This window comes from Gambusia affinis, linkage group LG04 (assembly GCF_019740435.1).
Source record: "Gambusia affinis linkage group LG04, SWU_Gaff_1.0, whole genome shotgun sequence".
NCBI classification, from domain to species: Eukaryota; Metazoa; Chordata; class Actinopteri; order Cyprinodontiformes; family Poeciliidae; genus Gambusia; species Gambusia affinis.
The window spans coordinates 13,012,862-13,026,169 of NC_057871.1; the positions used below are offsets into that span (position 1 = coordinate 13,012,862).

General features: G+C 39.2%; 1 protein-coding gene across 5 annotated transcripts in view; it reads right to left on the minus strand.

Moving 5' to 3' along the window:
• Positions 1–4,071: 4,071 nt before the first annotated feature.
• Positions 4,072–13,308, minus strand: part of LOC122830232 (myosin-10-like) — a 72,039-nt gene continuing 62,802 nt past the window's right edge. For all 5 annotated transcript variants that reach the window (XM_044115426.1, XM_044115425.1, XM_044115423.1 and 2 more), the window contains 9 exons: positions 11,844–12,005; positions 11,515–11,643; positions 11,351–11,439; positions 10,182–10,305; positions 9,958–10,047; positions 8,912–9,030; positions 8,724–8,832; positions 8,473–8,645; positions 4,072–7,834 (listed from right to left, as the gene is read on the minus strand). In XM_044115426.1, coding sequence (XP_043971361.1) covers positions 7,687–7,834; positions 8,473–8,645; positions 8,724–8,832; positions 8,912–9,030; positions 9,958–10,047; positions 10,182–10,305; positions 11,351–11,439; positions 11,515–11,643; positions 11,844–12,005 — 1,143 coding nt within the window. In that variant the 3' untranslated portion in view covers positions 4,072–7,686. The remainder of the gene's footprint in view (positions 7,835–8,472; positions 8,646–8,723; positions 8,833–8,911; positions 9,031–9,957; positions 10,048–10,181; positions 10,306–11,350; positions 11,440–11,514; positions 11,644–11,843; positions 12,006–13,308) is intronic.

A 13,308-nucleotide genomic window follows, 5' to 3' on the forward strand; every position in this document is an offset into this window, starting at 1 on the left:
AAAATTGACCCCATTTTTGATGTTTACAGCCTTCGTATTTGATCGAACTCCTCCTACAGTTTTTCAGATACAGACTTCAAAATCGCCAGCACACACTTGAGGCATCAAAGGTGAAAAGTTATCAAAGGAATTCTCGTCGTCAAAGTATGTGGGCGTGGCTATGTGTCAAACTTTGACTATTTGCCGTGAAACATAAAACTCTTATAACTCCTACACTAAAACTGTCAGAGGAAGCAAACTTTCAGTGATTGATCATCATGGGTTGACCTAAAAGACCCTGTGGTCAAATGATGACATCACTAAGGCCACGCCCCCTCAGAACAGGAAGTGTCATGTTTTACTGGGAACGGTCGCTATCTTACACCTTTGAACTAATCAACTTGAAACTTTTTCCATAGACAGAAAACATGTTGCTGTATTGAAGATTCCAGCCCCGACCGGCTTGGATGGAACAGGTGGGCGTGGCGGCGTGCCGAAGTGACCTCTAACGCCGCTGTCATTCGTTTGGCTCTGATTTCCACAGTTTTGGGCCGAGCTGTTCCAAACTCACTAGGATGGATCTTTATCCAACCCCTGAAAGAAATCCATAATAAAATTTGGTGGGCGTGGCCTAATGTATTTATGGCGCCACATAGAAAATTTTTAATGATCAGCCCCAAGCCATGCTTTAACCTAGAATTACGAAACTTGGTACATATGTGTAACTTTTCAGGACGAACAAAAAAGTCTCTTGGAGCCATGTTCTAAATTCAACAGGTTTTCTGTAATTTTGGATTTAAGTTCACTGTTCAGAAATAAATATGTGTAATTCCCTTTAAGGCCTCTTTGTGTCACTGTTACTCCACACATGAATGTGGTAACCTTTAAAGGGCTCAAATGTTTTAAAATGTAATTGAACTCCACTGCGCCCCCTAGGTTAATCCATCAGCTATATCTCTGCCGTAAATGGACCGATCTGCACCAGATTTTTTGTGAGTCGTCGGGGAGCGCTGCCGAACGCATCCACGTGTGTCGTCTGCCGGGCGATCGGGCGGGGAAGGTTCGCGACGGCTCCCGCTGTGGCGAGCGGTTGCCGGCTCTGGAAACGGTGCGAGAGCTTCCGCGGTGGCTGGAACTCCGCGGTGGCCAGTGAGCCGGAGCAGCGCTTGCTGCGAGGGCCGCACGAGGCTGCTTGCAGCTTTAATTATTATTATTATTATTATTATTATTATTATTATTATTATTATTATTATTATTATTATATTAGTTAGAAATAGTTTCAAAATGACAATATTTTCCTTTATGGCAATAATTTCTGGGACAATTTATTGTCCATCAAAATGTAACATGACAGACGACTAAAGGTCAGATATTCTGCTGACAGGAGAAAAGAAAATAAACATTTTATCTAAAATTCAACAACAGCGTTCCTTTAGTGAACATTTAATCATCTGTAGTAAAGGATGCATCTGCAGTTAAAAAATATTTTTAACATCAACATGTGAAAAACCATTTCTGCTTGACTCAACAGTAATACAGTGTAGAGCTGATCGGTTCATAAATTACTTTATTAACCGGTTATTAATTGGATAGTAAAAGATACTTAACAGGTTTTTAAAAATAAATGTTTTAAGAATTTGCTATTTGATTTCCGGGTCTTTATTTTATATCCAAAGTGTGTGTGTATATATGTATAAATATATATATATATATTTATAATAATCTGTACAGTTTTGGCATTATTGCTGCTCAAATGGCCTTCAGAGTCAACAAACTCCAGTTAACAATTAATCAATTACTAAATTAGTTGATTATTTCTATAATCTAGACTAATCTGATTATTTCAGCCAGACTGCTGTCAAATAAAAGCCAGTTTTTAGGGTCCTGAAGCCCAAACTAGCAAACATATTTCACAGTTTGTGATTTAAAAAAAAAAAAAATTTCAAAGCTGTCGGTTTTAAACCAGATGTAACACGAAACAATTTGAGTAAATGTAGCTTTGGTCTGGTCAATCTTCAGATTAATTTCCTAGACCTTTTGGCTTTGAAATGTTTCTAATTATGCTTTTCCTTTAAATCAAGTGTCTGTCTTGCTGAATCATGAACTTTGACCTTAACTGAGGTACGAATTTGTCTGATTTAGATTTTTATTTTCATTGAGGCTCGCAGGGTTAAACTTCACTTTGCTTTCTCTGAACACTGGTAGCAAAACCTTCCCTCAGATGAATACCTCCGTTTACAAAATAAACGTTCTTCCTGACTGTCTGCTCACTCTGTCCCACCCTGCCCATCGTGTGTGTGTGTGTGTGTGTGAGAGAGAGAAAGAGAGAGAGAGACCAGCCGCACCAAGAAAGACGCCAAAGATTGTTGTGTTGTATCTCGTTGTGATGGGGGGCTGCTGGTCTGACTGTACCTCTGCGACTGTTCTCACATTTCCACGTGAACCCACCGCGTGTCTGTGTGACCCTTGACCCTTGATGTGACCTCATGTGACCGGAGCGGTGGCTGACATTCTTCTACATTGTGCTTTTTTGGGGAAAGAATGGCAGTCTGTGTTCATCTGGTTACTTAATTTGGTCTTTTTTGTAGCTTATTTTTGTGTCTATGATGAAATTAAAACAAATGGTTTTCATGAGACGATGCGACTCAAACTTTATTCGAACCAACAATCTCAGCCTCATTATGGTGTTTATCTTCAGTAAACATGGCAACCCGACATGTTCAGGTGGGCACCAAGCATATAATTGCAGCACATTGGTGACATATTGTTCTTCATTGAACAAGTTAGGAAAAAGAAACATGTTTGTTACATTTTGCCTAAAGTAATCTTTTCATCATGAGTTTTTATTCTAATCAATTCTATTTTGAGCCTCTTGTCACTATAGATCCAAATAAGCTCCTGCTGGCCACACCCCCAATTCAATGTTTAAACTCAAGTCAAAACCGCTGCAAAAAGTGAAATATATTTATACAACCATTACATATTTGAACAGCAGAAGTGGAGCCTCCTGCTCAATGAACAAGAAAACAGCAAGTGGTTTCTGGATGGTAAATCAACAACAGCAGCCATTGTACAGTACATACAGAGGTGAAACCTGCTGATCAAACATTCCTGGAATTTGGTTTGGGTTGCTAGGCAACAGGTTAGCTTTGCTGGGGTTGCTATAGCAAAAACCACTGACTTCCTGCCAAGTAAGAAGCATTTTTCTTTTTTTGTGTGTGTGTTTGAGCCAGTTTTCAAAGCAAGTTGGGACATAAATATAAATACAGATAGGAACAAAAAGTGAATTTTGTGTAATAGGTCCTCTTTAATACAAGCTACTGTCACTAAATTGTTTTTATTACTTTTGCTTGATTAAAAAAAAATTACATAGAACTCAGTTGGGTTTATTTAAAAATAACTTTCTTTGGGGAAAACAATTCAATAAACATGCAAATATTCAAAGATTGTTGATATTGAAAGTGTTCATAAAAGACTGATAGATAAAGTAACGGATAACAAACGTAGCAGTAAATCACACAATGAATAAACAGATTCTGAAGGATGTTTGAAATTAATTGAAAAAAAATAATTGGGAAAAAACTTACCAAAATGTTTCCGGTGGAAGGAATCATCTGATGCAAAAGTAAAATGGTTTAAAAATGAAATTCAAACAGGAAATGAAATGTAACTCATTTAGAGTTGTTGTAGATGGTGACATCTGTGGGCAGGAAGGCTCTCCTGTAGCAGTCTGTACTACTACGACTTTGAGGATACCTCTGACTAGAGTGTTTTTCAATTAAAATTTTCTACTGCAAATAAACTGATTTATACTTTTTAACAAACATACCTAAAAACAATCCCTTTAAATTCTTTTCATGCAGCTCTTGATCTTAAAAAGAACCCGACACCTTATTGCCATGGTTACGCATCATAACTGTCAAAAAGCAAAGAGGGAAGAACAAACATCTTTCCAAAACTTGTCAAAACGTTTTTATGAGCAACATCACAAAGTTTTAGCAAGGATTTCAAATCAATAACTATTTAGTATTTTTGGTAATCAATTAAATTTGTCTGATGGTTGAGGGGGAAAAAAATAAAAACAGAACGGCATCACAGTTACAATGACTACGCTTTATTTTTCCTTTTACAAAACAAAAAGGGGCGAGGGGCAAAAAATGACCGTCTAGAAATACAAGATATACAAGAAGAAACGAGAGAATCCGCAGTCGAATGAACTGAATAATGACGGGAGGAAGAGGAGAAGAAGAGGAAGACGTTAAAACTTCCAACCAAACGAAATCCTGATCCTCACCAGGAGTCAAACCTTCAGGGCGAACGGGGAGAGTCCGGCCTGCCGCAGCCGACATGTTGGTTAATACTGTGACACTGATGCACTGTGATATGACTCAAAACACAGCAACAAAAACAGAGGAAAAGTGTGTGCTTAGCATTTTATTAATGCTTTTATTTGTTTATGTTCCTATTTAGTGTCTAAGGCACTTTTAAAGAAACATACGGTTATTTTACTGCAAAAACCCAAAGTCTTACCAAGTATTTCAGTCCAGTTTCCAGTTTCCTAGTACACGAAAAAGAAGACAAAACTGACTTAGAAGTAACTTTTCTGCACGATAAAGGAGCTTGTTTAAGTCAAATAAAATACTAGTTCCACTGTCAGATTACTTCATTTAGAGGAAAAATTGGCTTAGTGAATTTTACACAATTAAAATGCAGATAGAAGATATTAAGAAATAAAATGAGTGCAGGAAAATCCCAACAATACATTCCTTCATCAATTTATAAAATACAATCATATAGAAAACATTAAAACCTCTAACAGGTATGAGTGGGCATTTAAACGGAGAAACAATAAAAAAGGGACGATTACAATTCTTTACCTAGATTTAAATGATATTCAACTCTTTCACAGAAGGCCTGCCTTTCACCAAACGCTTTGCTCCAAAACTGAGAGCTCCTACTAGAGAGGGGAAACAGGTCAGAAATTTTTACATCTCAACAATTTTCTAGAAAAAACTCCAGACATTTCTGAGCTTGAAAAGAGAAACATTTGCCAGAAAAAAAACAGAAATTTTTATGATTTTTTTTTTTCTAGAAAATTTTAGTTTCAGAAGTTGTAAATTTTGGACTTTTTGAAAATTTTCCGAATTTAAAAAGTTGGAAATTTTTGAATTTTGAAGCTTAGAAATGTAAAAAAAATAAAATAATTTTTTTTTTTTTCCTAGGAAATTTCTGATAGGTCTTTCAAAGTTTTTTTTTCTTTTCTTTTTTTTTATTGTTGACTTTTGGAGTTCAGAAATTTCCTTGTTTTTTGGCTGAAATATACTTTTTTTTTCTACAATGGCCATCATACGCCGTAGATGATAGAAAACGAAGCTCTGCTGATCTGACATTTAGGAAGATGAAGGGATGAACTCTGGTGGGTTAAGTAAAAAATGCTATAAGTCAAACAATCTGCCAGTGAAAATAGTCATTTTCCATCAATATTAAGGAATTAATGACTTTAAAAAAGCTCCAATATCTTCCTGAAGTCACTTGTTTTATCTTATTTCAAGTGTAGTAACATATTTCATTACAAATTAAACTACTTGGGAAGATGTTGTGTTTTACAGTGTTGTTCAATTAGAGGAACCGGAGCCGGAGCAGAGCGGTCCAGCTGCTGCATTTACAGCTCAGCTGAAACAAAAGTCTGAGTATCAACAACAACTCCACGAAGCGCTTGACGAGGTCTGAAGAGTTGGGATTCATTTTTCTCACAATAATGGCACAGAGTACATTCGAGTCAGAGAGATTTACTCAGGTTGATGATGAGTTCATGGCTCACTGCTGTTCTCAGGGCGCCTCTCAAATCAGCACCTAGAGCAGGGGGGTCCAAACGTTTGGTCACGTAGGCCAAACACCAAATTAATAAAAAAATAAATTAATTCACCTACGGTGGTGAGATTTTGTTTTTGTACCTTCTCAATAAATGAATTAAACTCATAAAATAATCAGATTTCTTTGGAGTAATGGAAACTTCAAATGTTTTTTCACCCAGTTTTCCTATTACTTTGGGCTCGATTGAAGACGACTTCATTTTTGGTCTATACTCAGCAATAAAAACAGGATCTAGGGTGTAAGTCGATGTGTAGACGTGGTCCTAGTTACCATGACAACAGAGGTAAACCACAAAACTTGAAAAGATGATCACTTTTTGTTGCAGCTAATGCTTTTGCAAGTATATTTCAATTTAAAAGTAAAAGTTTTTGCCCCAATTTATTCCTGAATATCAGTGGTGGGGGCCACACAAAATCACCCCGCGGCCATAAATGGCCCTCAGCCCTCACTTTGAACATCCGTATTTGGGGCTAATAGACAAAGAGGTTTGTCTTGTAATATATTTAGACTAACTTTTTCCGTTAGTCTAAATTCATTCGGACTGTACAGCGCCACCTACTGGTGAAACGATCTCAAAGTTTCTGCAGGACAATCAAACCATGAGGTGAGGATGTTGCCTGGTTAATTTAAAGCAAACGTTAACGGCTCTAACACCTTTATCGTTTTCAAAACTTCCAGAAGTTTCCTTTTCTTTAATTTTTTTAATTCCTCTTGCATTTGTAATATTTTCTGCTTTATTCTCCTCACCATGTTGTGACTATTCTTCCTGTCTGCTGTTGATCATGTCAAAATTAACTTTTTGTTACTGATGTGTGTCTGATCTTACTCGAATCATTAATAAAGATTTGCAGAATAAACTGCAAACGTGGCCGAGTCGAACTGCCAGAGGTTAGCTAGCTGAGCTAACTGTCATGTGATCACATGAGCGTAATCTGATTGGCTGAAAGAGCTCGACTCGACCTAGTGCCGATTGCTTTGTTTGGGTCACATTTTTAGCTGAATTACAGGTAAAAAAATAAAACTAAATCGTAATTAGGATAAAAATTCAGTGTTATGAATTTAATTTATATAAAAAGGCCAAACTCTAATGAGACTATAAGTCAGAATTTCTTTCCAAATTGGGCTGAAAGAAAGAAACGTTAGAGGAAAAGTCCTACTGGTGATTTTTCTGACTTCCTGTAGAACAGCAGTAACATAAGACCATGTTTAATTTGAGTTAAATGATAAAACAAAGTGAAGCTGAGCACAAACACTGAGGTGCAACAGCGGTTTATCACCGTTAAACCATTTAGCGAAGCATTTCTTTCCAGGTTTCACATGTTCTGTGCAGTTCTGTGCATTTTTCCAGCATCTTTTTCCAACTTCAAGCCGAACTTTGACACCAAACTACACGTTCCTTCATTAATATTGAGATGAAGCAGGTAAATAAACACTATATAATTTTCACAGTAACATGTCAGTCCAGACTCCAGGTTTTCCTGTTGCATGTCCCAGGAAGTGTCCCGTTGGAGAGGATGAGTCCGGCACCAGAAATAAAAATGTTTTTCCATTCAGTTCTGGTTTTACACACTTACTCAGTTGAACATGTAAAAAAAGAAAAAAAAGAAGCACTTTGTACCTTTATGCGTATGTTCTCGTTAAGCTGAGCGGATAATTTGGTGGGAGAAAATGACAATATGATCGAGCCAAACCAGCGGAGGACAGAGTAAGGCAGAAGTGTCAGTTTTCTCAAAGAGGGTGTTGGATTTTCCCTGCAGCGTTAGATCAAAACAACGAAAAACCAAAACAGAACCGCTCCGGCGGCCACTGTGGGAGCAGGATAAAAAGTGTGGTTTACTCGGCGTTGGAGGTCTGCGTGTCGTTGAAGTCGTTGGATCGGCTGTCGGCGTCGTCGTCCGACATGTCGCCGGAGGCGCCGTCCAGGTTGAGGTTGCGTCGGCCGGAGCGGTTGGAGGAGAAGCTGCTGACTGGGCCGCCTCGCCTGCTCAGTAACCAACACACAACGCAAACTGAACTTGGGTTTCTCCAAACATTCAGAACTGATTCTGAAATAATAAAAACTGCAGTAGCAAGCAGTAATTAAAGAAGTCCAAGGCCTTCGTTTTAGCTTTAACACATCAGCAACTGATATTATAGATAGTTATTAAAGGAATCATCATTAATCTATGTTCAGGTTTTTGAGCTGATCTACTGTGTCCTTTTTTTGTATAATTAAAAATAAAATTTATCGACACTAGCGCCCTCTAGTGTTGGATGCTTGCCAAACTAGGCCAAGTTCTTGAACTGGGAAATTCTCTGAAACATTTGTTAAAATATAAATTTCTAAAATGTAAAATAAAGTCTGGAAACTATTAACTTAATCTCTAAATAATTTGTGGCTAAACTCCAGGCTTTTTTGTTTCTCGTTGTCATCGAGAAACTTTAAGGTTTCTTCTTTGACAGAGAAATCTGGACGTCTGGTCTCTGTGCCCGCCCACATGGCAATTGCACCAATCAGCAGCCGACTTCAAACAGTCACGACTGCTGATTAGAACCACCGCTTTCCGTGTAACGATCAGCGGTGCTGATAAGAAACGGATAAATGGTCGTCAGTCTCAGAGGTTTTAAGCGTCGCCGTACCTCAAACGGTTCTTTAAGGAGTTGACCTCTCTGGTGAGGCCCTCGCTGGCCTCGGTGGCGTCGTCCAGCTCCCTCTGCAGCTTCCTGCGGGAAGCGTTGGCTCTGGTCGCCTCCTCCTCGGCCTCCTCCAGCTGACGCTTCAGCTGCTTCAAGCGGGAGTTGGCCTTCTCCATCTGAGCGGGCGACGGCGACGTGAGGAGAGCGAACAAACAGACCAACTTCACTTCACTTCTTCTTCTACGTCTTCTTACCTGTTCCTTGAACTGGTCGGCATGGCGACGCTCATCCTCCACCTGCATCATCACCTCCTTCAGCTTTTTCTCGGTACGTCTGACGATCTTATTGGCCGCTGCTCTCTCCCTGGATGTTTGAGACAGGCAGCAGTGAGACAGACGACCTTGGCGGCTTCGAGCTGTGACCTCTAGGAGCGTGACCTTACTTGGCTTCCTGCTCCAGCTGCTCCTCCAGCTGCAGGATTTTTGCCTCCAGCGCAGTGATGGACGCTTTAAACTTTGACTTCACAGCTCCTTCTAGTTCTGCTAGTTTACCTTTAAGCTCCTGCATTTATTAACAGATATTTGTCTTTAGGAAGTAAGGAATTTGTAAACATTTTTCAGTGCAGATGATGAAAAAGGAACAAAAAATAAATAAATCAACAGAACTTTTGATGAAAAACATGAAAATAATCAATGTGGAGGACAAACTAATTATTTGTCTTTGTCAAAGCTGCAGACTTTGACTGGACCACTTTAAAGGGGGCTGTATTATCCAGGCACATGGTATCATTTTATAGCACAACCAAGTAACCATGTTACCTTCAGTTTGTATAAAACTACTCTATATATACCAAACAAGACTTAACAGGAATTTGACTTTACAATTTAACATTTTGAAATTAGACCTCTGTCTCTTTAAGAAGCTCTTGCTCTTTCTGACACTCTGCCGTCATCAAAACAATCCTCCTCCATGATGCCGTTTCTCAGGAGCGTAGCTCTGATTAGTAGCTCTGCAGACTCGCAGTTCCACCAGGTGTTTGCTAATTGCTGCTGCCGCTAGTCTGGAGGAACTTAGTGCAACTGCAGCTAAGAGGCGGCGCTGGGTCTACTCAGGCGTTTTGCACAGCTGAATGGTTGCCATGGAGACTAAAAGATTTCTCAAAGATGCATGAAGAAAGATAAAAGCAACACTCCAGGTTTGTTTTTGATGAGGGAATAACATTATAACATGATGTAAAGCTCAAAAAGTCGAGTAATTCTACATAGTACTGCCCCTTTAAGAGATTTTATTCATGTATGTAAATTCATGGTTTCAATTGTATCTAGTTTAACTGTTTCTTTCATCTACTGGTGATGTCTTTCCTCTTATCAATACGTGTCTTGTGTTTAGTTTTGGTAAAAACTTAATACATTTATAATTTCATTGGGTGTATTTGCAGATTTTTATCATGTCTGAATAGATTCAAACACAGATTAATAAAAGCTGGACCTTGTTCTGTCGCTCCATCTGCTGCCGAGCGTTCTCGCTCTTCTGCGCAGCGCCGCGCTCTGCAGTCAGCTCAGCGTTCAGCGTGTCCACCTGCAGGCAGGAAACCAGGGCAGAGCAGGAGACGCTTCACCTTTCAGAATTTCTCAGCAGTGCTTTGTGTTCGGTCGCCTCAAATTTAACAAATAAACTTTCACGTCTGAAATATCGGATATGCAACGCTTCACCTGTGTGCTGCTCTTTCTGAAGCGGTCGTTGAGGAGCTCCATGTTTCCCTGCTCCTCCTCTAGCTCCTCCTCCAGCTGGGAGATGCGAGCCTCCAGCCGCCTCTTCTCCTCCAGCAGCGACGCCCTGACACACACACGCACATACACACACAGTTTGTCTGATTACACTGACAACCGATGGCGATCAGTGAAAGGCTGCAACACGTTAAAAGTAACTCAGTACTTCAAAATCAAGATTATTTTAAATCATGCTCGATATATAAAGCAGTTTTAGAAAAACTCAGAGTAACAAAATTCCTTTATCTGGAATCGTAATCCCTTACTTATTACATCAACATAATTAGATTACAGTTACTATTACAGATTTGTAAGTCATTTTGTTTGTGAACGTCTCATGACAATCACATGATTTTCTAAACTTGTCAAACTGTGGTCAGGTTGTTCATTGTTTTTTTAGCTTTAGTAGTTTAGTATTTACCGTATTTTTTGGACTATAAGCCGCTACTTTTCCCCCCATGGTTTGAACTATGCGGCTTACATCCGGTGTGGCTTTTCTGTGGATTTTTCTTCAACCACCAGGGGGCTCTTTAGCAGGAAGTGATTCATTGGAAGTCAAAATTGGAAATCAAAGAATAAAGCGCTAATTTTCATCTAGTACAAGGACATGCTAGCAGCAGAGACGACGGAGAAATTTATTCAAACTCATCATGGAAACCACTAGAAGAAGTTCACATGATGCAGCTTTTAAGTTGAAGGCCGTCGATCTGGCAGTACAGGAGGGAAACGGAGCCTCTGCATGTCAGCTTGAGGTGAACAAAACCATGGTTCGGTGTTGGAGACGGAGGGCTGCGTCCTTGATAAGGCGGAGATATCAGCGGCTTATATATGTACGTTTCCAGTTTTTAAAAAACTTTGTAGATGCGGCTTATAGTGAGGTGCGCTCCATAGTCTGGAAAATACTGTAATTACTTTTGAATATAAATATCTAGAAAAGTAACTGGATTACCTTTTGAGGGAACTAATCAGTAACTAGTAACTTACTTCTTCTAAGTTCTTCTTCTAATTACTTAGTACTTCTAAGTAACTTGCCGTCACTGATGATGATAATATCTGTGTCTATTCTTTCCATATGTGTGCAGATTAAACCGCACGGCGGCTGAAGTACTGACTTCCCAGCGGCGCTGTTGGAGATCTCATCGGTGAGCTCGTCCCGCTCCTGTTCCGCGTGGCGCCGGGCTCGCTCCGATGCTGCAAAGTCCTGCACAAACACACAGAGAGGCGCTCAGGTCTCACCAAACACCAGAAACTCACAAAACAGAAGAATATTCCTAACCTCATGAAGCTGCAAGATTTCAGCTTCTAAGTTCTTGAATTTCTTCTCGTTCTCCTTCGACTGGGTGAAGATCTCGTCTCTGGCGGCGCGGGCCTCCTCCAGCTCTCTCTGGTAGTCTTTCATCTGAGCCTGCAGGTCCGACAGTTTGCATAAACCTCCATTACCTCAGCAGCAGCATTACTCACACAAAGTTGAAATGTTCATCGCCACCTCAGTAGAGCGTCGGGACTTAAAACGTACTTTAAGTCCAACAGTTTTATTGATTAATATGGACTTCAAAGTCCACATCAGAGGGAAGCGTTTAATGGGAAGCAGGTGTGTTTTTGCACCTGCAGCTTTTTGAGCTGTTTGATGGCTTCATCCCGGCCTTTGTTGGCAGCTTCGATCTGACCCTCCAGCTCGTTCAGGTCCACCTCCAGCTTCTTCCTGGCAGCGACAGCCAGAGATCTCTGCTTCCTCTCGTCCTCCAGCTCGGCCTCCATCTCGCGCACCTGGAGGACAAAACCACGCGACCCGTCTCTAAATTCAAACCCTGGTTTACTGATTATACCAAACCAAAGAAGCCGCACCGCGAGAAGACAAAGTCTTACCAAGTATTTATGGTCTAGTTTCTACTGCAAACATCTTAGTACACTTGAAATAAAATGAAAACTAACTTTTCAGCAAGATATATCCGTTTATTTTAAGTCAGTAATTCCTTAATATTAATGAAAAAGTAAAAGTTCCATCGGCAGGTTGTGTCACTACGGCGTTACCTAGCAACCCCAGCCCGTCACCTAGCAACCGCGCTCTAGTTCCACTGGCAGATTATTTCACTTCAAGATCATGAATGTTGTCAAAGGGCCGGTTGTGGGAGATTGTATTAATGAAACACATTAAGATATTAATGAAAAGCTAACTGTGTTTTCTTAAAATTACATAATATTGAAAATCTTTTCACAATTACGTCATTTTCTGGTAAACAAATGAAAACTGATTTGATTTGATTCATAAAAACAATATTTAAAGACAATTGCTGTCTTGGAGGTTCATTTATGTGTCCATCTCAGAGTTGGGTAGTAACCAGTTACATTTACTTTAGTAACTTAAAAAAATTTACTTTTAGGAGTATTTTTTACAAGGCAGTACTTTTTATTTTTACTGGAGTAATTTTATTATAAAGTATCTCTACTCTTACTTGAGTAACATTTCTGGATTGTCTACCCAATGATAAACAAACATGTTTTAACCAAAAATTCACCAGACACACCTGCAGTTTTTATTAGTTTCATAAGTGAAATTATTTGGAGAAAAATTATTTTGCCTGATTTTGTTATTTGTTGTTCCTTATATGAATTATTGTAATTTATGTCCTTGAAATACCAAAGATTTCCACTTAACTTTATATTTTGGTCCATCTGGTGATGTAATTTGTAAATATTTCATGGTTGACAATTTGATCTCAGTACTTGATTAGACTTTTTACCAAATACGTCTTAATTCTTAGTAGAGTAATTTCTTTTTACTTTAACTGGAGTAAAAAAATGTTGAAGTAGTGCTGCTCTTACTTGAGTACAATGTTTGGGTGCTCTGCCCACTTCTGTTTGCTCTAAAGTCTTGAGGGCCACATAAAGACCTACGGCGGGCCAGATTTGGCCCCCGGACCTTGAGTTTGACACATGTAACTTATAACAAGACATTTTTTTTCCATATTATAGGTGAAATAGTCAATATTACCAAATATTAAGGACTTACTGGCTTAAAAAAGCTCATTTTTCTTTCTGAGGAGTTACTTGTCTTATCTTATTCATAGCT